At 38.2% G+C, this 23,860-nt stretch overlaps 1 protein-coding gene across 5 annotated transcripts in view; it reads right to left on the reverse strand.

The window, feature by feature from the left end:
* Nucleotides 1-23,860, reverse strand: part of TJP1 (tight junction protein 1) — a 72,476-nt gene that overhangs the window by 14,316 nt on the left and 34,300 nt on the right. For 3 of the 5 annotated variants that reach the window (XM_065641364.1, XM_065641363.1, XM_065641362.1), the window contains exons 3-22: nt 23,086-23,210; nt 22,773-22,875; nt 21,053-21,332; nt 20,368-20,471; nt 19,424-19,592; nt 18,923-19,067; nt 11,088-11,224; nt 10,387-10,492; nt 9,396-9,546; nt 8,755-8,863; nt 7,857-8,076; nt 7,250-7,434; nt 7,018-7,113; nt 6,525-6,607; nt 5,242-5,452; nt 4,616-4,716; nt 3,100-3,453; nt 2,436-2,687; nt 814-1,710; nt 382-476 (exon numbers count right to left, since the gene is read on the reverse strand). In XM_065641364.1, coding sequence (XP_065497436.1) covers nt 382-476; nt 814-1,710; nt 2,436-2,687; nt 3,100-3,453; nt 4,616-4,716; nt 5,242-5,452; nt 6,525-6,607; nt 7,018-7,113; nt 7,250-7,434; nt 7,857-8,076; nt 8,755-8,863; nt 9,396-9,546; nt 10,387-10,492; nt 11,088-11,224; nt 18,923-19,067; nt 19,424-19,592; nt 20,368-20,471; nt 21,053-21,332; nt 22,773-22,875; nt 23,086-23,210 — 3,923 coding nt within the window. The remainder of the gene's footprint in view (nt 1-381; nt 477-813; nt 1,711-2,435; nt 2,688-3,099; nt 3,454-4,615; nt 4,717-5,241; nt 5,453-6,524; nt 6,608-7,017; nt 7,114-7,249; nt 7,435-7,856; nt 8,077-8,754; nt 8,864-9,395; nt 9,547-10,386; nt 10,493-11,087; nt 11,225-18,922; nt 19,068-19,423; nt 19,593-20,367; nt 20,472-21,052; nt 21,333-22,772; nt 22,876-23,085; nt 23,211-23,860) is intronic. The other 2 variants (XM_065641366.1, XM_065641365.1) reach the window with 1 other exon arrangement.

A 23,860-nucleotide genomic window follows, 5' to 3' on the forward strand; every position in this document is an offset into this window, starting at 1 on the left:
ACACTTTGCCTTATTAACCTACATTTCATGGAAATAAGATAGCTGCGACACAGCATAAAGAAAGAAAATACTAATTTCCCTTTAACTTTACTTTTTTTGTTTACTTTCTAATTACCTCAAACATAGAAAAAAAGATTGGTGATACTGGCTAAGTTTCTTCCTCAAAAATGCTGAAAAAACATACTGTGTTCTCCTCCACTTCCCAGCAATCATGTCCCTGAGAACTGACTTGATGCCCAGCCTTACTGTTGACACAGAAAACACACTGACACACTCTGACTCTCCACTTTGCAGTTTCCAATATGAACCACTAAGATGCATTTTCTGAATATTTTAATCTCATATTGAAAACTAAATTTAATTAATCAGTTGTGCATCTACCTGTAAGTTGTTTTGTCGTGTTCATACTGGCTTTGAGAAGTTGGTTTTGGACCACTCACAGTTGTGAGTGTAGGCTTAGGTGCTAGTTCGGGAGGCTGTAAAGAAAAGCACAGCATATTCTCTTAGATTTAACATTTAGAAAGATACAGCACTTTATAAGTAAGAAAACTAAGACTGCTCCCCCTCTCCCCCAAAAGGGAAAACAGAATGAAACACCAGTGAAAGACGAATTAGTAAGAGTTTTCAGCATGGCAAGATTCCCTTCAGCATTTTCACAAAAGTTTTCAGCTTCTCCTTTGAAACTTACTGCAGTTAGGTTGCTAAGAGGCTATTCCACAAGCAGTAAAGCTTTCTTTCCAAGACAATATTTTACTTCTTGCAATGCAGTCTCATTAGCAAAAAGCAGGAATTAAAAACACTTAAATAACTTACCTTGACAGCTGATGTATCACTTGGGTCCTTCATTTTTTCCAAAGATGGTGATCTTCTTCTTTCAAATATCTTAACCCTGCTTCGCACAGACTGTGGTTTCATGGCTGGATCTTCTTCTTCCTCTGCTAGAGATGGAGGTGTAGGCAGTGGTTTACTGTTAGAAGGCAAAACTTCTGGTTTGGTTTGTGATGAAGGGGGAGGAGGAAGAGCAACACCTGAAGTGCCATGAGGCTCATATTGTCCAGCTTTAGCATTATAAGCTTGAGGAGGACCTTGTTCATAGCCCCTTATATGGGGATCAAAGTACGGCTTCGGTTCAGGAGATCGAGATATGGCTGACTGGTATGGCTGAGCTTCTTGTTTGTACCTACCATGTGTGTCATACCCAACAGCATGTTGATCTTCATATCGCACTTGTGGTAAGCTGAAGTTTTTGGGTGCATGCTCGTAGCGAGGTCTACCATCATAGCTCATTGGAGGGGGTTCCTCAAAACGAGGTTGTGCTGGATAATAGCTGCGTTCTGTGCTCTCTTCTATGTTTTGTCTGGAATCAAGATCCCTAGGAGGCTGGTTTTCATAAGCTGTTCGTGTTTGGTTGTAGGGCTGTTTGTCATCATAATATGCCCAGTGCTCCTCATAGGGAGGCACACGGTCATCATAATGTAGGCGAGGGTCATAACCACGAGAAAATTGATCGACATAGTTTGTAGAATCATATCTATATGTTGACTGCTCATAGTCCCTACTCGGTTGTTTTTCTGCATACTGAGCCTGGGATTCATAGATCAGATTTGGGTCTCTTTCCTGTCTCTGTACTGGGTGATTAATTGCTGGCTGTTTTAAGATGTAGCTTTGTCTGGAAGCTTCTTCATTAACATATGGATCCTTTCGGTATACCTGTTAAAGAGAGCGGCGTATTTTCAGTTAAAACTAAGAGTAACTGCAGCTGCATTTAAAATGTAATATTTTAAACATTTTAAATATTGGCTTTAATTTCGTTTAAAAGCAGATTAATTTGATACAGTTGTTTGCAATCACAGGAAGCTGAACTTGGTGATTCAAGAGATTACTTCTAGTCCTACTTTTAAGCAAAAACATCCAAGTAGCTTAAAAGGGAAAGACAAAGGTAACAGTCTCTCATCTTTGGGGTTTGGTTTTGGGGTGGGAGGAGAGGGGCAGTGTACACACTTTTTTGCAGGGAGTGGAAAGAGTGGAAGTAATTTAACTGGATTCATCTTCATGATCAAGGACTTGACATAATTTAAAGTGTACAAAGATCTAGTGCCATTTTAGGGAAGAACAGATTTTTCTCAAGGCCTCATTAACAAATGGCAGAACATTGACAAGCTAAAACAAGTCGCACATAAAGTAAAAATCAAAATACAGAATGCAGCCTTTTTTAAAAGTCATCTTTCTGAGAATTGAAAAGTATATAGTTTGAAGCCATGCACACAAAATGTTAGGTGATGCTTAGCAATTCAGAGGCACTGGTTTTTCGTAACCTGCATGATCTCTCATAAGAAAAAAATTAGAAGAAATTCTCGAAATAAGGGCAAACCAAAAAGATCATGCGCTAGCTTGATGGAGAACAGGAAATCAGCGCAACAAGGTGGCACAGGTACCTTTGCTGGATCTACATGCGGCGATAAGGATGATGGCTCTTGATCTCTTAGGACTATATGAGCTCCCTCAGTACTTGTTGTTCTTAAGGGGCCCGCTTGTGGTTGGTAAGAGTTGTAAGGAGCAGCGGTAGGCTCCTCCAGTCTGACATTAGTTAGGTTTACATTAGCATTTACTGCAGAGGTTGATGAGGTTGCAGGGTGTGATTCAGGCGACGGGGAAAGGTAAGGGACTGCAGGTGAGGCTTCTGCTTTCTGTGAAGTGTTTAAAATATTTTAAATATACCGCTATTGAACCGCTGTATGACTTTTTGATTTATATTAAAATAATTTAAATGATGTTTTGACCAACGCAGCTAGATGTAGAATGAAATGTACTGAAAGTACCATGCACTATCACTTCCAGAAACTCATTATGTTAAAGATTAAACAAGCAAAACACTTAATCAAAGCAGAATGGTACTTCAATCCCCCTCCTGTCAGAATGAGTCACTAAAACAGGTAGGGCAAGCTGACTCTCCATTATAACATATTACTGTTGCTGTTGACAGATTCTTATACACACTCACAATACTGGTAAGCAGACTATAAATACAGATTTCCTGTTCAAGGAACTTGCAACCTGAAGTACATGTATAGTGGTCAGTGCATAAAATTACTTTCTTACCGGCTGAGTAGTAGTCGTTTTAAATCCTGAAGAATCTATTCTGAGATTTGGCTGCGGCTGAGTTTGAGAAGCATAAGTAGGGTAAGTCTGAGTTTCATGATGCATTCCAGAAGAATCTTCTCTAACAGGTTCAGAAGAACGTGTAATAGCAGATTCAGGAGGAGTCCCAACCTCATCATTCAGAGTTTCATCCAGTTCTTGATCAGTATAAGCACCCCCTTCCGTATCTGTGTCTTCATAATCAGATGTGTGTCTACTGTCTGTGCTGTACATAGAATATTCACTCCCAGGAGCCGAGAGGTAAGAAAGGCGGTCATCGTGTAAATCAAGGTCATCGCTTGTAGCACCATCTGCCTGTGTCAAACAAAATTAGAGTACACGTTTATTGAAAAAACTTTCTAAAGAATGCTCTTTTTCTTGCGATGTAAACCTAGGAGGTTTTTTTGTGAATAATTCAAAACTGAACAAATGGAACACATCTACCTTGTTCTGAACCACGACAAAGTCTGGTAGTTTAAAAAGTTAGTTATATTCCAAATCCAGCAGCATAGCAACAGTATGAGAATTCAACAATTCTGAATGTCACAGGGAAGGAGAAATCAGGTTTCCATCATTGAAAATGTCAAGCTTACACCTAAAAGCCTTTCCTGCAGTCTAGCTCTTTCAGTCATTTTAGTAAGGGGTCATATGCCTGTCAGCATAAGGGAGGGGGTGCTGCCCAGTGTCCACAGAAATCAGTGTTCAGAAAAACACAAAGCTGCACTTTAAACTGATGTTATGATATTGGAGCCATCAACTTGAAGACAGATTAAGAAGGTGCGAGCAGCACAAGCTACACAAAGCAGATGATCTAAATATTAAGAAACACGTAGCAATAGCTGATGCATTGCTCACTTTTGCTGGCACTTCATTTGGTTATTAGTTCTTCAAGAGGATGGATCTAACATGCATAGTGTAACATGTAGCTTAAGAATCTAAGCGGAGTTTTAGCAGAGAACATAGAATACTAACTTGCGATTTTGTATCTGCGTTCTCACAACTGAGAAAGCAGTTTTTAGAAAGGTTAAGAAGAGCATGAGTATGCCACTTTCTTTTATATTAACGAAAAAATAATTAATCTTCAGGCAATCCAAGCCCCTAGAGTACCAGTGAAGCAGAACATCCAAAAGTTGTTTCAAGAAAAAGCATCCAATCCCCACAAAGTCTTCAAAGCAATACTATATTCTTCAGTTAACAGTGGCAATGGGCAAATGCTCTCACTTACTACACTGCTACATGCACAAGGACAACAGTACAGCCCTTGTTAACAGAGTAACTGCACTACTGTAGTGACAAATCAGTTTTGGGCAGTTCACAAAACCATGAGGCATTAGTGCTTTAGATCTTCAAATGACAGTTAAAATGAGGAAAAAGGGAAAACAAACTTAGTTCCACAAGTATCTGTCCATATCTATAATACCAACAAGAAGGAAAGAACAAAAAAACCCCACACTAATAAAAACATGTTATTTCTTACCTTTCCTTCAGAAACCCACACTAGTTGGTTCTGTTGTTGCTGAATTGCTTCCTTCAGAGCTCCATACCATCCTTCATTCATTGAATTCAAATTAATTGTAGCTAGAAGTACAGCAGGTTAGTTTGACTTATGATTTCTGCAGAACCGCAAGAAGGCTCTATACCACCAGTAATAAAAGCAATATAAACTGGTAGGTTAAAACTATTGAGATTTACACAGTAATGTATAATAATTAGTATTCAAACCAAGGCCTGATGTGGTTTGGGACACTTTATCCCATACAAAATACTGAGTTAACAGCAGCTTAAAGTGAGGCTTCAGTTTAGCCAGACTAAAAGAAAAATTACACCACCTTTCCATTTATTCATGTTTGATTTTGGCTGATGATCCTCCAAAGTCACCGGATCCATTAGAAATGCCATTTTGATGGTCCAGACCACTTTTTGTTTGTGCAGTCGTGTGCGAAGGACGCACATATCAATGAACTATCGGTTATTGAACAGGGGAGCTTGAACAAGTCAACAACTGCTTGACTTGGTCCATTTGCAGAAAAGTCTGGAAGAAGTTACTCTCATCCCACCTCTCCCCCCATCAGATATATTGGACTAATATTTCTAATCACTTACTTGTGAATAGATGGTGATTATTTTTGCGTAGCTTGTGAGCTCTTTCATACAGCTTTCTGGCACTTTTTCGTGATTCTGGGCACAACCTCATTCTCATAGTCTTTACACCCTGCTTAGAATCAGGATTTAGGAACACTACAATAGGATACCATTGGGCATAATTCAGACGGTCCACTGCATTAGGAGTCACATCTAATAAAGCATGTTTGTCCTGTTATGATAAAAAGAGGAGAAGCAAGAAAGTGAGACACTTATATACTAGATTTTTTTTAAAACATCCTCCACAAATTTATTGTGTGTTACCTTTGCAGCGTTCATTGTTTCAACATACGGATTTAAATTCTTTTCCTATTTGAATAATAGAAACCAAACCTATTCTAGTACCAGGCTACATAGGCATATACACTTTGAACTCTAGGACTGACTGCATACTATGAACTTTTTAATATTTAACTCCCTGTTTAAACAAAATCTCCTCGAAGCAAGCAGGCACTAGATTAAAAATCAGCTGTTTCCTACCAGTATTCTGCTAATAGGAATAAAGGAAAGACTGAAACACAAGACCTAGTCTCATTACACGCCTCCATTTTCCTTGAAAAAAAATAATAATTTAAAAAAACCCACAAAAAACCAAAAAAAAACCAAAAAACCACACACCAAATGCAATAACTTGGCCATCTTTCGTCCAGTATAGTATTGATCTCAAGTACAGAGCATGCAGACTCCCAACTTTGCTGCTAGAACAGCTTTTTCCCCCCCTGCATCTGAAAGGCTTGCAGTTTGTTTTTACACGAGGAAATAAAAAGATGAGTATAATCTTGTATCATGAACTAATGTCAGAAGTTTTAAGGATATTAAGGAAGTGAGACTGAAGGACTCTTTCCCCTAGTTCCTGCACGAAAAAATGTCAAGTTATTAATTTGTAAATTGGGGTGGGGGAAGACTAACGGCCCCATAAATCAAGCAACAACTTCTAGCTGTAGTGTCACACCATGGCTTTAAGTGAAAGAGGAAACAGCTTAAAACAGCCTTAATGGAGAGAGGACAACACTCCCCGGAACAAAGCCTAGAACTGCTTCTAGGCTGCAGTTATTAATGTGAAAAAGGAAAGGAGTGTGGTTTTGTTTGTTTTTGAATTAACCAATAAGTAGAAAGATGAGAAAGTTATTTTTATAACAAACACACTTAGTTATTCTTCTAAATTGAAAACACCCAACACTTTACTTGACTACACCAGTTTCACTCCTCTTGGTTTAAAAGTACAGCGACAAGGAAAGACTTACTCTATCAATTATCTGTTTTATAGTGTGAAGACGAATTATGCCAGAACTACGTTGGTCAGTACCAGCATCTCTTGGTTCACTTTCTGGTAAAGAGAATACAGTAAAAATCTGTAGTAAGTTTATAACATATTCTACATTCCCTCATTAAGATAAAACAAACCTTTTCATAGCTCAAATTGTCAATTCAGATTGAAGACACTCCTCCTGCTTAAAAATAACACATGAAAACCTACCCACCAATTTGGTCATAAAAATCACTACATCTTTACAGAAGCACTTAGAAATAGGATAATAAAGTACTGAATTTAAATGGGCTTTGAGAATGCAATAACAGAACTAATATTAATTTCACCTTCAGAGAGCTTACACTTAGTCTGTTCCATTGTCAACATCTCGTTAAACATGTTAACAGCTAAAGTAACAATGTAGAAACAATTAAGCAAAAGAAAGTTGACTATCTTGTGATTGCAGAAAAACCTGATCTCACACTTACTTGCAATTTGAAAGATATCTGGTTCTTCTCTAGCAAGTTTCTCCCGTGCAACATCAGCTATTGGACCAAAAATGGTTACAGGTCTGAGAAACCCAGCTAGAATTGAAGGAAAAAAAATAGTCAGAACATACTAATTGCTTAAAACAAATGCAATATACTGTTAAATGCACAGGCTAATACAAAGCAAACCACACAAACCTGTTAAGCTTCAGTAGCAAGAATAAAGCCATACCTTCCCGAAGAACAACTCTTTCATAGGCAGGAAACTTTGTCTGAACAGGTTGGGCAGAAAGATCTTCTCTGCTTTTTCGGAGATTTCTTTTTGAACTACGCAAGCCTCGGAATCTCCAAAAATCCGCTCGATCTCCTCCTGCTGTCTTTGGAAGCGTGTACTGTACGCTAGCTAGTTGCTCAGCTCTAAGATGACAACAAATCCCAACCAGTTATCAGGGAAGTCAGCTGCTGAAGTAATGCTTGACTAGCAAGCTTACATTTCCAAAAAACACTACCACCTGCTGAATCAAGCTTTTGTTGTTTCTGTATTAGAAAGAACAAGATTGAACTACTGAGGCTGATATCACATTTCTAAAGCTTTACGTAGCCTTGTCTCTTGCATGGAAAATAAAGTTTTAAAAGTTTTTTTTCTGGACTGTACAAGAGTCAAAAGCAAATCTACAGAACAGATATTTCACTTCGACTTGTTTTAACACTGTCACTTTTTCTGACTGAACCAGTTCTATAAACTAGATTCCTGCAAACAAGTCCAACCATTCATTATACAGATAAAGAATTTGAAATGTTAGTTGTAAAACAGCAATTTCAGTATATTAAGATCGTACCTGTTTTTGTTAGGTATGATACCTCTTTCAACTTCCTTATGATTCTTGCCAATTCGAATTGCCAGCCATGAACCCAGTTTGCCATTGTACAGAGTGTCCACCACCCGGAACACTTCACCTTTGTTGAAACTTAGTCCATAAGGAGATTCCTTTTCATATTCAAAATGAGTTCTGATATAGAAAGAGTCCCCTACATCAGACTCAACAATGCGACGATAAACTGAAAAAAGAACCCCCAAAATATAAAATGTTACATAAGTTCAGGTGATGTCCTAATGCTCACAAGTATTACTCAAAGTAGAGCCTCACCATACTTATCCTTGTTTTAAATATACAGTATTACTTCAAGAAGCCTTCATGTTTCAGAGCTGATTTATTTTAAGCAGCATAACTATTAATAGCGAACTACCGACATATATTCAACTTTCATGGTAAAAAATTTGGTGGTTGTGCAAGCTTAATAATTTCAATTCCCCTAGAAGGAATGAATCTTACTGGAAAAGAAGTTTGTGTATGCACACACATCAGTGTAATCACTCATTTTTCACAGCATGACGACAACAGACTTTCCTGCTCCCCTCCAAGGTTTAATGCCAACACCTTTGTTAGAGACTAGGGTGTTTGTGTGTGTGTGGTGGTGGTTTTCTTCGTTTGGTTGGGTTTTTTGTGTTTTGTTTTGTCTGGATTTTTTGGGGGTTGTTTTGTTTGTGTGTGTGAGTACTGTTACAATATCAATCTCTTGGCTCTGGGATAGGTTACTACTACGAATGAACTAAAGAAATTAACAGTCTTCATAAGGTGTCAGTTTCCCGTAAGCCAGAAGTTAGTCATCATTCACTACACTTTTTATCTTGTTCCAAGCAGTCTACTACATTGCTCCCAATATACAAATATTTACCATCTTTTTTCTTCTGTGCCAAAATGGTTACTTCTTCACCTTTAGGAAGATCAAGTAAAAAAAGGACAGCTTCTTCTCTGATGATATTTGTGAAGTCTACATTATTTACCTGTTATTGATGAAATAATCAGTTTGATTTAGCATATGACATTATAACAGAGATTTAACTGTACAATGGGAAATCTAAATTAACCTGCTAATTATTTTATTGGTTTCATTCACACACACCAAGTGCATGTATTTCAAGATGTCTCCTGTACCTATAAATAGTCTCACTTTATTTCTTGATAAAGCACAGTTTGCAGGATAATAGGTAGCTGTTCTTTTTATATTCTTTAGATCAGTATTATGGAGCACCTATAGATATCAGTAACGTACAGAGCCCTCTGACAATTTAGTGACCCAACAGTTAAAAAACCCAAACTTCATCAACTGAATTACTCTAAGAAATTGGACATAAAACTTAGTAACCTACCCAGCAACAGTACAGTAACAGGAGATTTTGCTGCTATTAAGTCATCTAACAAGTACTTGCAGAAAGAAAACCTGTATGAACTACAAAGGCAATATATTCACTACTGCAGAAAGAAAACCTACTTTGGCACAACAAAACATTTGTACTGTTATTCGTTTTGACATACCCTGAGAATCTGGTCCCCTTCCTCTAATCCTTCTTTCGCTGCAGGGCTGTCTTCTAGAACACCAGCTACAAATATGCCAACATCATTCCCACCTGCTAGTCGCAAGCCCACACTATCTCCTTTTCTGAATTTGACCAGTTTCATGCTTGGCCTAGAGATTTAGAAAATATTCCACTTAGAGATGTAATAGCATAAAACATCCTGGTAAATTTGAGGCTGAACACATGCAAAGAATTAATCTGCCTTTCATTTCAATTAGAAGATATGATGCTTTGCGTACCATTAACTGCTTCTTAACTGCAGCACTACCACACACTCATTAGCAGCACTTCAAAAAAATCCACTTCTATTTACTTGTTTAGTGGGGTTTCCTTGTCTTACACTCATTCAGTGATTTAAGCGAGGCACTTCGACACTCTCTTCCAAAAACATTCCTCATTTTTAAGAACTGTGCTGGCATACAGATCTAGTTTGGCTCTAAAGAGATTAAGATGAATTTGAGATGAAAACAAACTACAATCTATTCTCATGTACACCAATGTCCATAAAGGAGATTCTAGTTGAAGCAGACTCATTTTCACGTTATGACTTTATACATTCCTGCAGTGACCTTTATTCATTGCTCTCCAGTTCTTATGAAAGGAAAAGAATGTACTACAGTGTCTTTCCTCTCTCTGGAGGAGAGGGGGATGTGGCACGAGGGGGTGGGGGTGCCCAGGGACAGAGAAACACTGCAAATTCTTTTCACCTGTTTATCATTGTAACTGCTCATTTCCATAGAAAATTAATAAATAGTGTATTACCAATGTAAGTGCTAACAAGACTCAGGAATAAGCCTAAAGTCCTTATCCTAATATTTCTGAACAGAAGCATCAGGATACCATATTGGACTTTACATCAGATCATTTATACAAGTTATTCATCACCTTGGATAAAAACTTGGTTTGCTCAAGGACCAGGCAGATACAAATAAAGTTTAGAATTACATTACCGAAGCATTCCATCTTCATGGGTTGAATTGGGCAAAGGACCATCAGATGGACTGACAGGTAAATCCACATCTGGCTGACCTCCTTGTGCATACACTGGCTTTGGTTCTATTAAAACATCAAAAGATTTCAAATGCCATTCAGCTGCCATTAAGCTTATCCTTCTCTTTTGGAAAGCAGGAATAAAATTTTATTGTGGTCTCATTAGTTGTACTGCACTTATCAAAATGCCTTCTTGGTCCATGACTGTAGTTAGTAAGTGCTATAGCAACAAATCATTTCATAGTGTTTTGAGTTGTGTCTTGGGAACAGTAGTTCTAAACAGGCTTAACTGCATCCCTCTTTAAATATAATCTGCTACAGTAACCCATAAAAACAAATCTACTGCTTGACTCAGAAAATAAATGCCTTCCTTGAGAAATCAGGACAAAAGTGACCATCACCTATAAATAGAGCTGTAAACACTGAAGTTTGACTCCTATATAATGGGCAGACCCCACAGCTTAGGTTTTCAGGACTGAAACTCTAAGATATAAACGGGGTTACAGTTACAAAGACTGTTTGTATACAGAAATAAAAATAATTAGGACTTAAACTGTTCAAAGAGTTTAGAAATCATTCCATAAATATGCAATGGCCTAAAGTCTTTGCTGGTCATCCATTCTCAACAACATGCATAATCAATATATTTTATCATTTTTACCTGGGAGTGGTGGAGTTTGTTTTTCAGTTCTTTCAACTGTGACCTCTTCCATAGTTTTAGAATTATCATCTGCATTCTTTACAGGCGTAGAGACAGCTCCTGGTTTAGTTATTCTCTCCTCTTCTCTGCTTCGATGACTGTATTAGAAAAAGAGATCCCACTCTGTATGTAGAATTGTTTCTGTGACTTTGGTCTATGAAGAGTAAATACTTCCACTCATTAAGTTCAAGTTAGGTGGGTAAGAAATTACCATTTAAGAAGGTTTTGTTCTTAGACTATACCATTATTAACAATTCTCACCATTTCTAAATCTGAGCATTTTGTCCCTATCTTAATGTAATAAAGAACTTCTAGATACGGCTGTTTAGAAAGAAGAGGGACATGGTAAAAGAGTTTGCTCTCTTGGTACAGCTTTGCAGAGATAAAAGGTAGAAAAACATGCCCCTGATTTCTCAGCCTTCAGAGAAGATGAGGCCTTCAATCCACAGCTATTACAAGACAGGAGTGCTGCTCATACACTCAGTCATCCCGTGTTTTAGTAGAGACACAATTTGCTGCTTCTTTCCTATACATGCTTACAGTGTAAAACAGAGGCATATATGCCAAGATAAAAAAGAAAAAAAAACCCACAAAACTCTTTTGTTCTTTAATTGACGATGGCAACTAAACCTTAAAGATCATAATTTCTACTCCTTTAGCTCAAAAGATCAGATATTTTTATATTGTTACATAGCGGTACAGCTACCAGCTGCACCATAGCAGAACTGAACTGAACATACGCTGCATGTTGAGGTGTTAATGTTACACTACTATCTGTTGAACAGTAAGTAATAGGGTTGGAGCAGATGAACATTAATAATCAGTTGGAAAAACAAAAGCAGATCAACAAATCAGAAATACAGTCTTAAATGCAGAGCGTGTACATTCTAAAAAAAACCAACAAGCTTGTAAGATGCTCGAAATATCTATTCAATTCCTGGGACCTGACAAATAAGCAAGGATATAAAAAGTATTTGAGAGAGGACAGACACAAACAAATCACATCTTTTTATATAATATCACACTTAATTGCCAAGGGTGGAAAAAAGGTACTTCCTCAAAGGTAACGGCAGCTTGGTCAGCAGGTACAAGTCCACCTCCTCTCACTAAGGAGAGGTCTGTATTTGGGGGAAAAAAAGGAGCAGCTTTTCACTACCAACAGCTAGGTGGTGCTACTAGGCAATAATGAGTACGAATGTATCCATTATACAGAGTAAAGACTATTTTAAACAAAACTGAGGTGAAAGTATGACTTAGGAAAAGAGAGTCCAGCAAATCTACTCATCCAAGATGCCTCAAAGAATAAAAGAAATACTAAACATCTAAATACACGCAGAATGTGCTTTCCTAAAGCAGTGTGAAGTCTGAAACAGCAGAAACAAAGCTGAGCTATTCAGCCAAGACAGACTAAGATTTTTTCAGTACTTTCTTCTGCCAGTTTTAAAGGCAGTTAAAGAAGAAGAATACAGAAAAATACCGCAATCATCACAGCAATCTGGGAAGACACAGGCACCCTTGTGTTACAAAAAAACATCGTTACATATCATTGGTAAAAATAAGTACAGCAGCCTAATTTTTTAAAACCAACCTTATTTGTGCCTTTTTTTTATTTCAGATAATCCTCTTTTGGATGGCTTCTGGAGTCGATTAAAATATCGCTAAAGGCATTATATCTAGCAAAATTAAATTATTTTTCCTTCCACTTTGTTCCCAAACTTCACCAATAAAAGTTTTCTTATTCCCCCTTCAGATTTCCAGCATATTTTGATTTGTACATAAAATTAAGCACACAAGCTAAAAGCCTACATATTTTACTTCCAGCCCTAGAGTGAAGTGACTGGACTCCTCACTCTCTTGAGAATAGTCCTGGCTCATTAAAAATAGACATGTATTTAGCTGTTTAAATGCATACCAAGCATCTTACAAACAAAATAAGTCCTGTAGCAGTGTAAGCTACAACTAATTCACCTCCCTGTCCAAAGATTTTTAGGTAATGAACACTAGTTAATGAGATATTACAGTAAATTTTTCCACGAGCCCTCTCTACCTGTTTCCAAGCAAATACACCCTGCCAAACAAAAGGCCTCCAAAGGTCGGTTCTACTCAAGACAAAATTTAAATGGTAAAAAGCCGATAGAAACACATTTGTGATAGAACAAAAGGGGAAAATCAGAACAGCCGGAGAGCAGAATTTTTCGTAGTTTTGCTTGAATTGTCCAGTAAGCCATGAATATCTCACATTACAAGATTATACAGGAAACAACTTGATGCTGTCACTGGTTCTAGGTGATGGAAATTTGTTAAAAACCAACAGCTGCACTTCCCAAGAGAAAAAAAAGTGTTGTTCAGGGCGTGCACTGCGACACTATTGTTTAACATCTGTGCTGTGTCAGGGCCCCCTTTACCTCACTTCCCCCTCCTCCCTTTTTTTAAAGTATGCCTAACGGAAACATTTTTAAACAACTTTAGGCCACAAAATGCAGAGTCAGCTACACACTAGTGTCATCAACTCTGGCTATTGCTTCAGAACAAAAAAAGATCGTCTGCAACATACAATTAGAATGTTTGTTTGCACAGAAAAAGTTTTTTTAAAGAATATGAAGCCGCAGGCTATTTCCAAATGTATTTTTAGCACATCTCAACTATTCAGCATAATAAGACAGTAAGAGCCTAGAGGCATCTTCCTAAGTACATTCCAAATAGGGTTGATTTTTGTCCTGTATTCAAGCTGTCCACCTTGTTTTGAAATTGGACAGAACAAGAAATCCCTCGTGCTATACATAAATTGACAACTGCAGTAAGTGGTGAACCTCATCCTTCCAGAAATGATGACCTCTAAGGGATTTCTTCAAGCTCCTACATTCTTCCTGCTGAGGTTGAAACAGCAAACACATCAGAAGACCTTTTTGCTATTCCAGTACCTGAGTGAGAAAGGCAGAGTAGGAGAGAGGGTTCCCAAGGGGGGTTCTCTGAACTGGTCAAACCCAGAGATGGCCCTTGGGCCTGCCGGCACCTGGCTAGATATGCCACTTTCCAGGATGGGTCACACCAAAAGCTTATCTAGCTCAACGACTCGTTACTGCCAGCAGTAAGACCAGCTAGATAGGAAACAATATGTGATCATCACCCCAAGTACTTTCCAACTAAGGGTGCAGAGACCTCTTCTGCTCATTCTAGTTTTTAAGTACAGTTCTTAAGAGATTACACAAAGTTGCCTTATGTTATCAATATTCTATCTTTAGGATGGATTTTTTCTCCACCTAAATAGTTCCGCATATCTTAAAAATTAGTTGCATTTTTTAAAAACCTTTAAAACACAGTCTGCTCAGAGAGCTCCTCCTCAAAGCCAGGATACATTTATATTTCACCTGGTACCTCATTCACTATCAGTTGGCTATAAATTTTCCAAGTCTCCAGGGCTCAAAGTATCTATTTGTATCTGCAGATTTCTAATATTTGTTCTCTGGATTATTTTCAAGCTTGACTATGGATAATTTGCAATCCTCCACAAGTGAAAAATAACATACAATTAGTCGATTGTATTAGTAAATTAAGAAAAATATGTTATAAGAATCTGAGTTTTAGAAAGACTGTTCAAGAGACATCTGTGAACTTCTTCTGGACTAAAGAAAACAAGTGATATTCAATGTTTTGGCAGAACGCTTAAATTGCAATTATTATGGAAATTCTATATCCAGGAAAAACACAGGCACAGTGGTGCACACACCAGTGTGGAATACTGAAAGATGGACGCTGATGACTCTGACAGACCCCAAAGCAATACTGAAGCCAAGTCTGTTAGCAGATTTCTGTACTCTAGTGTGTACCTAAAAGCATCAGTCTGTAGTTAAGCTTGTATGAAAGAACCGAGAGGATTCCCCTACAATTTCTCTCCACGTTAACACACAAACACTTGGTAGAACAGGGTCTAAATACAGACTCATTATCTTCAATACATTTTGTCCTCGTTAAGCTCAGTTTGAGGACATTTTACACCTTTTCTTCTTCAGCTTGTTGTTTTCAAGCTTTCTTTTCCTCTATATTTTTCAGCCAATTTTTAAAAATGAAATAGTTGCAACTAGAATTAGTTGCAGATCTTACAGCAGCTCTGAACTTGTACAAATAGCCACTACAAAAAGAAGTTCCTTTTAACGTGTTTTTCTTTACATGGCTCAGGGCCCAGATTTTCTGATCTTGAGAGGGACATGTCCAACAGGAAGTCAATCCACGCCAAGGTAGCTCTTGTTCATAAAGCAGATATAGCGGATGCATTCAGAGTTGAGATAACTTCAAAGTTCCTTCTCAGGAAGGATTTAATTCTTCTGACAGCATAGTCCACAGGGAGGAAGTGACCATCTACCTAAACCACTGTAACAGGACAGGAAAGCACTAACACTAGGGTATGTGCACCATAGCTTCAGTCATGATAGATGATTTTTTTCCTCCCTCCAAAAGCCCTTTTCACACTGCACTAGAAATGTGTGTCAAGAAACAAAGGTTTTAAACCTGACAGAGACCTCAGAACCTTCAGTCAACTTTTTTTAGGTGTCTCCTAATTTAAGGCTCTAAGAAGGGAAATCTACAGAGTCAGTTTCACTGACATTCAGAACTGTCCAGTAGAACATTCCTAATAGTTGGTGACCCTCATGCTTTAACTCCAACTCCAGAAGCTAGGTGGTTTTTTTATTCCTTCCTTAAGAGAGCCAGAGAGGGGGAAAAAAAACAAAAAAACCGCACAACCAAAACCAAACACACATACAAAAAAACCCCACAACCAACCAACTACACCATCCCCAAACCCCCCCATTTTCAAACTTAAACACTCAACAATAAACAGAACGTGATTCCCCTCATGACACATGCTTAGACAGCCACATCAAGACATGAGGAAGATGTTGTAGAACACCAATTGATCCTGAACTTCCAGCACTGCCTTCAAAACCAAGGCTATGGAGCTATGGTCTTTCTCAGCTAAAGAATGCCTTGTGTTGGCCAATTGATTATTTATTTTAATATGGAGAAAGGAAAAACAACGTAACAGCTCACTTGTATTTTTCCTCAGACACCACAGGGATAAAATAATATCACAAAAGGCCAAAGGGCTCTCCACATTCGCTGTGCTTGCTCCTATTAATGAAAGCAGGAATTAAATCCATCTAGTACAAGATGGGAAAAGTTATGGCTGACCTTTCAGCTTTCTAAATAATGAGATTCTACTAATCATTAAGAGCAAAGCCATGACAAAACTCTGGAACAAACAAACCCTAAAGTAACAGGCCACAGCTAAAACTACCTTGACAGGCTGAAGAAGTGGTTTGACAGAAACCTCATGCAGTACAACAAGAAGCACAAAGTCCTGCACCTGGAGAGGAACAACCCCACGTGCTGGAGGCCACCCAGCTGGAAAGCAACCTGGCATAAAAAGGCATGGGGCCCTTGGTGGACACCAAGTTGAACAGAAGCCAGCAGCATGCCCTTGCAGCAAAGAAGGCTGTTACGGTCTCATGGGCTGCCTCAGGCAAACTATTGCCAGCTGGGCCAGGAGAGATCCTTGCCCTCTGTTCAGCACTGGTGAGACCACTCCTGGAAGACTATGTCCAGTTCTGAGCTCCTCAAGACAAGACAGACACAGACGTACTGGAGAGAGTCCAGTGAAGAGCCACAAAAATAGTGAAGGGGCTGGGACATCTCTCCTGCGAGGAAAGGCTGAGAGAGCTGGGACTGTTTAGCCTGGAGAAGAAAAGGCTCACAGGGATCTTTTATCTTTTTATATATGTATATACATATATATATACACACACACATATAAATACATATATATACACACACATACATAAAAACAAACTACCAGAAGGGAGGGTGCAAAGAAGGCTGTAGCATGGAGGGTGTTGGTCTCTCCTCCCAAGTAAGAAGCCATAGGATGAGAGGAAATAGCCTCAAGTTGTGCCAGGGGAGGTTTAGATTGGATATTAGGAAACATTTCTTCACGGAACAGGTTGTGAAGCACTGGAACAGGCTGCTCAGGGAAGTGGCAGAGTCGCCATCCCCAAAAGCATTTAAAAGATGTATAGATGAGGTTCTTGGGGACATGGTTTAGTGCTAAAGTCAGGTTATGATTCGACTTGATGAAGGGTCTCTTCCAACCGAAATGATTCTATGCAAAAAGATCGAGCCAGGCTCTTTCCAGTGATGTCCAGTGGCACAACAAAAGCAACAGGCACAAACTGAAACACAGGAGGTTCCCCCTGAACACTGCAAAACACTTCTTTACTGGGAGGGTGACCAAGCACTGGCACAGGTTGCCCAGGGAAGTTGTGGACTCTCCATCCTTGGAGCTATTCAAAAGCCAATTAGACAACCTGGGTCAACTGGCTCTAGGCAGCCCTGCAGGGTGAGGGGGTTGGACAAGGTGACATCTCCAGGTCCCCTCCAACCTCAACCATTCTATGATGCTGCAAAAAGAACTTAGGAATGTGAAGATGGCTGGTAAAGTCTGAGCTAGTCCTCCTTCCACTCTAGCTGCCTGAGTTCTTACGGCTGTTTTACCACGCTATGAAGTGTGCACTTCAAACCCAATGAAGAATCAGGGCATCCCTGCACCTGGTACCCTACTGTTAAGCTCTTCCCACTAATAATAGAGTTCCTACTTGAAAATAAACTGTCACACCTTGTGATCTCTCCAAACAACATACATGGAATAGAAGCAAAAATGTCTGTAATCCATAACCCTAACCAGGTGCACATGCAGGTAAGATCTGTCTTGCTGTTTTATTAACCCTTAAAAGACTCGAAAAGCCTTGAGGGTATAAGTGGCATTTTTCCCTTGGGCAAAAAAAAGTTATTAATAACAAATCAAGCATATCTTAGTTCTATGGAACAGCCAGCTGCAATTTGTTTTTCAGAATTTTTGACAGCATCTAGAAATCTTCAAATACAGGCTCCAAATTTGGAATTTGTGAAAGATCAAGTCTAACTTTTGCTCCATCTTCTATGAGCACTCAGAAAGTAAAAACTTTTCTCTTACAAATATTTAGTAGACTCTAAAATCCAACACTGAAATTCTATTGCAATAAATTACAATGTCCATTTCCAACTGTGGATATGCCAAACAGGACAGATTATTGTTGTTCAAGACTTAAGGTTCACATGGCAGAAGAAAAAAATTCAAAATGATACAACAGACTGCTTCTCTCTGAATTCATATAAAATTAGACTTACCTACTTCAGAATTATCATGAATGTCCCACTACCAAGTTCAAATATCAAAAACTACATTCCAAAAGCTAAATCTGCTGTGCAATACACCTTATTTTATAGGAATTAAATGTGATCAGAAACATAAGATAACTTTTACAGAGAACTAGTGAGAAAAATAAAAAGCCTATGCCTAAAAAAAAGCAAGATCTCAACAAGTTTACCCAGGCTGGACATTCAATAGTGAACCGTGCTACTAATCATCTCAAATAACCTTGCAAATAACTGCTTTCTACAACCAAAATATAACTGAATATGCTTCAACAAGGTAGATCACTACAGAACTTACATTGTCATTCATACAATTACGCTCTAAGATTTTTTTTTAAAGGGATAACACAGAAGTTAAAGATTCATTTTCTCCTGAAGTCTAAGAAAATTTGGATCATTATTAGCTGCATCTCTTGAGACAACGCATGACATATTACTACTACCACCATAGCTCTGCATCACATTCATCACACCACATAAATTCAAGCACTCCTATAACTTATATGTCACATTAAATAGTTGATTTAAAAATAATACAATGCTGCCATCACCTGCTGTTGCTGGGCTGCTGTGGAGAATGTCTGGAATGGTCTGAAGGCTCTGACCTCTGGTCAGGAGATCGTGAACGACTGCGGCGGGGCCTGTCATGTGATCGGTTGGAATGATCTGATGCCAGCGACTGAATTTCTGAAATGTCTGTTAAATAAAAGTTGTTTTTTCATGAAATGATTGTAATTAAAATGGTGGCATGACCTGCTCAAATGGAAATAAGCTTTTGCAAATAATTTTTATGAAAATGTTCAACCTATGTTTTATTATTTCAAAACAATATTCCTGAAAGAAAAATTGCAAGAAGAGGAAACTTATCTTTTTCTCCACTGTTTTTGAAGGTGTGGATTTCAATCATATTCAAACAAGAATTACACTCGCATTACAATCTTACTCCTAACTCTTCTCCCCCTCCCACCCTCTCATCCCACTTAGGTATTTCACATCTTCACACCACAGGGAATTCTTCTCTCCCTTTGGAAATGAAGTTTATTTATACTCACCATCTCTTTCTGAAGCATTAGCAGAATGAATACTGTCAGAAAGATCAGGAACATTCAACAGTGTAGCTCGTTCATCTCGCTGAACAACCATCTTCAACTTGCCTTTTGACCTTTCTATTAGTGTTTTTGCATCCGCTAAGGACATATTTTCTGTCACTGTGCCATTTATCTGGAACAGAGTAAGAAAAAAGCAGATATAAACTTAACAAAAAAAAAAAAAAAAAAAGAGTGAATCTCCAGTAAAGATACTGTTTTCTGTCTGATGATATTTAGAAATAGCTAGAGATATTTATAAAATTACCACAATACAATGGAAGACTACTGGGCTCATCCAAACTATAACATAATATAGAAAATTATTTTCATTTTGCAAAGATACAGCCTCTACCACTAATAAAAAAAAGCTTTTAAAATATTAGTTATGGTTTTTTGAACCAGCACTGCTATAATCAGCAGAATAAGCAATGGTATGTTTCTCTGCACCACCCTGTTTACAGCAGTATCTTGAAATAGAAATTGTTAGCACAAATTTAAAATGCCTGGGTATATTGATTTCTACAAAAAAAAAAAAAAAAAAGGCAAAATTTAACCCAAAGGCAAGTTCTAGTGTTGCTCAATAGCACAATTCCGCAACATAATATCTCATTTGATCTCAAATGTTTTATATTATGCACTTGCAGTGGGCACTATTTGTCTGAGTAAGGCCTGAGGAATAACACTAAAAAATAAAAACAAATTAAAAAACCACAAACAAAAACCCCACCACTTTATACTTTTCCTTTCATTAGAGAAGTGGATTTACACTTCAATTTATTGACTTTTGAAATAATTTAAAAGGACAGATCTTCTACTAACAATAATTATGCTATTAAGAGAGAACTAATTCTAAAAATAGTTGTATCAAAGAGTTTCCCTTGAACGAACGCCACCACCATGTACTATACCTTGAGTACAACATCTCCTTCCTGAATATTGCCATCTCTTGCTGCCAGGCTGTCCTGGGATATTTCTTTCACAAATATGTGGCTTGCCAACCGTAGACCATACTCTTTATATAACAGCAATAAAAGAAAAAAAGACTCATGAAGCTACAGTAAATAAGTGAGGTGAGTAGCTGAAGATTTACAACACTGCTTTATACAACAATTACAGTGGAAACACAAAGAGGAGAGCAAACTTGGCACATGAAGGGCTGTAGTGGAATTACCCTATGGATTTACCATTATATCAATCTCTTTTCTGACCCTGCCTGTAATCATACCTGGTGTTCAATAGATAAATTAAAAGCTACCTACAATTTCCCCTCCTTCAAACACAGACACTGAACACTCAACTGAAGTATATGGAAGGTATGTGGCCACTGACTACCTGCTGTCAGGTGCACAGTTGAGATTTGTCCACACGATATAATACTTCAGCCTTAATTAAGCACATGTATTTTGGAATATTAAAAATACCACCAGAAATACAATAGCAGGTTTCAAGTTTTCAGCTAGCTACTGGTAAAATGGGCAAACCGTTAACAGCACTGTTCATATAGTCCATGAAGCCCTTAACACAACATTGATCGAAGCAGTTGGCCTTTAAAAACCAGCAAAAGTCTTAACAAGAGAATTACATCCAAGTTACCTTCATTTTTCCTTGATTTCACCAGTGTTACTTTGGTAGGTTTTGCAGGCTGACTGGAAGTAACCGACCTTCTGTCTGATCTCGGCGATAAGCTTCTCTCTCTACTAGCACTTCGATCTCTTACCCAGCTCTTCTCATGCCTTCTGTTGGCACTTGGACCACCACGGCTGCTTCTTGGATCACGTATCTCTTCATCATAGCTATCATCCTCATTTTCAGACACTGGGTCAGGTTCTGTTCGAGCCACTGGAATCTGAATTTTCTTCATCCTTCGGATAGTCTACAACCAAACACTAGATATTAACCACTGGCTGTGTAATGCTAACAGTGTTAGTAAATGTCAAAAGCCAAGCTAATCCCCAAACTCAAAAGAAAACACACATGTATTTGTGAACGCTCTGAATTCTTGCATCCACACTTTAAAATTCTACCCAATTCATACAGGAGACTCATCAATGCATAGTACTAGAAATCTGTTTTTGAGGGGAGGGTTTACAGCTGGTTTAGTCCTTTTTTTACTTCTGTAAAAGCAGCAAAAGTGTAAGAATAACAGCCATTGTAGCACAATGTGATATTCTGTCTTCAGAGCTGCACATTGGAATGCCCTTCCTCTTTGCTCAAACCCACAAGTCAGTTACTGGCACTGCTAAAAACTTCTTGTGCTAACATGTAATCTACTGTATGCTCAGTGTGTTATTGACAATAATTCTCCTCAACTTTGAAGCCTCCCCATCTTCCCAAGCTGTGTTTATGCAAACCGCAGCGGAAGGGGAACATTCCCGCTCCAAGTTCAAAGTTGACCAGCACTAACATAGCTGCTTCCAGAGCAAGACCCAGCCCTGCTCAGAGGTTTATCTGCTATGTTACAGAACCGAACCAAGTTATACCACGAAAGTTTTCATTAAGTGCTTTTCTCTGCATAAATATACACACCAAATACTTAAGATATTGAAAGCCCTGCACAGCTCACCACACATTTTGTGTAAACTTTAAAGAATTGCTAAATCTACAAATGCAAAACATGACAATTTTTGAAACTGTATTAAAGCACACAAGAGCGCTAGCAATCTGTCAGCACAAAAGCTTTTCTGAAAGCCTTAGAAGTCAGTTTTCCTGAATTAAGAAATTGTTAAATATTGTGCATTTACGTTCTACTTTTTGTAACACAAATCTTAAACTTCTACAGAAAGCTGGATTACTACCCTTTAGTGATGACCTGTTGTGTTTTGCAAAGTTCAAAAGCCGACCACAATGAATAAGCCTACACAATTATAGGAATTAAGGTAATTATACTTTATTTTGGCAAACTGTTTACTAAGCATAAAAAGAACCATGTTAGTGCCCAATCAACGGGTAAAGTCCTCTAGCATACACCAGCCTTTGAAAAATTTGATAAAAGTGCACTCAAGAAAGCAAAGAAATATTAAACAAAGCTGAGAATTGAGCTTTTGGCAAACTCGGAACTTTCCCATGAAGAAAAGCAGTCTGAACTATCCAGTGCCACACTACCCAAACATCAGCATACACATCTAAAAAAAAAAATCTGGATGACCGACATGATAAATGTGTCATGATCATCATTTAAACCTGAAGCATCACACAGGTATTATTCAAGTGCCTTGCATCATGTATGTCTTTCATAGCAGACATTACACCACTTCACTTTTGCTCTCTAACTATGGATTTTAAATAAGCTTAAATCTTCAAGGCATTCACTTACAATTTTGGCATTCTTCCCACTTTTCCTCAGCTGCTGAACAGCAAATGCATGCTCGACATTATCCATTGAAACTCCATTAACCATTGCAACACGGTCATTTTCTCTAAATGAAAAACATCACAATGCACAGTATAAATACTTTATGCCAATGGGAAAATATTGGGGAATGGGTGTCCCTGAACAAACTACCCGTATTATACACCTATTACACAAATAGCTACAGATAGACATCTTGAGAGCAAAACAATTAGGAGGTTAAGCTACCACTCACGAATGCCCCCAAATCAGAATCAAGGTATGGTTTGGCACTTACTGTAGTAGTCCTTCTGCTGGGCCTCCTTTCAGCACATCAGAAATAACTATTGATGTTTCACCACTCTGAAAGTGAGGATTATCTCTGCCTCCAGATATTGCAATACCAAATCCAAATCCAGGGGCCTATAATGTAACAAGAGAAGTATTTTTACTTTCTAATATTTATACAGTCACAATTCACATTCCATGTCAAGCACAAAACAAGAAGGTCCTATGGGATGGATACAACTTTTGGAAAAAGGATCAATGAACCATGAAATCCAAGAACAGGAGAGAGATTAAAAATAAATTAAAAAACACTTTTAGAAGGCAAAGAGGTTCAGACTAAGTACCCAATCTCTCCCAAGAGCAAAATAATCAAGTTCCCATCTGCATTTTTATGGCCTGGGCCTCAGGTAGTCATCAGTAAGACCTCAGTCTTCAGTGAGCACAACATACTGTATCATTTTCTTGAGATACTGATTCAAACCCATATCAATTCCTGCAACACTTGGAGGTTTCACATTATGGTATTTACCCAGTCTGACCTTGCTTAGCTCAGGGACTGACAGGATTGCAGCACACAGGAGTATGACTGCAGGCTCAGTTCTGAGGAATAATACAAAGATCACTTGTACCATTAAATACATCAAAACCTCGTCAGCACTTGCAAATCATCTGCATCTTAACAAAAGTAATTTGCTTCAATCTTTTCCCTCTAGGGTGACCTGCCACTCCAGCAAGGTCAATGCCTCTGAAGAGTTATTCCTGTTAGATATCTGCAGATACAACAA

Source organism: Caloenas nicobarica, chromosome 10 (genome assembly GCF_036013445.1).
Source record: "Caloenas nicobarica isolate bCalNic1 chromosome 10, bCalNic1.hap1, whole genome shotgun sequence".
NCBI lineage: Eukaryota > Metazoa > Chordata > Aves > Columbiformes > Columbidae > Caloenas > Caloenas nicobarica.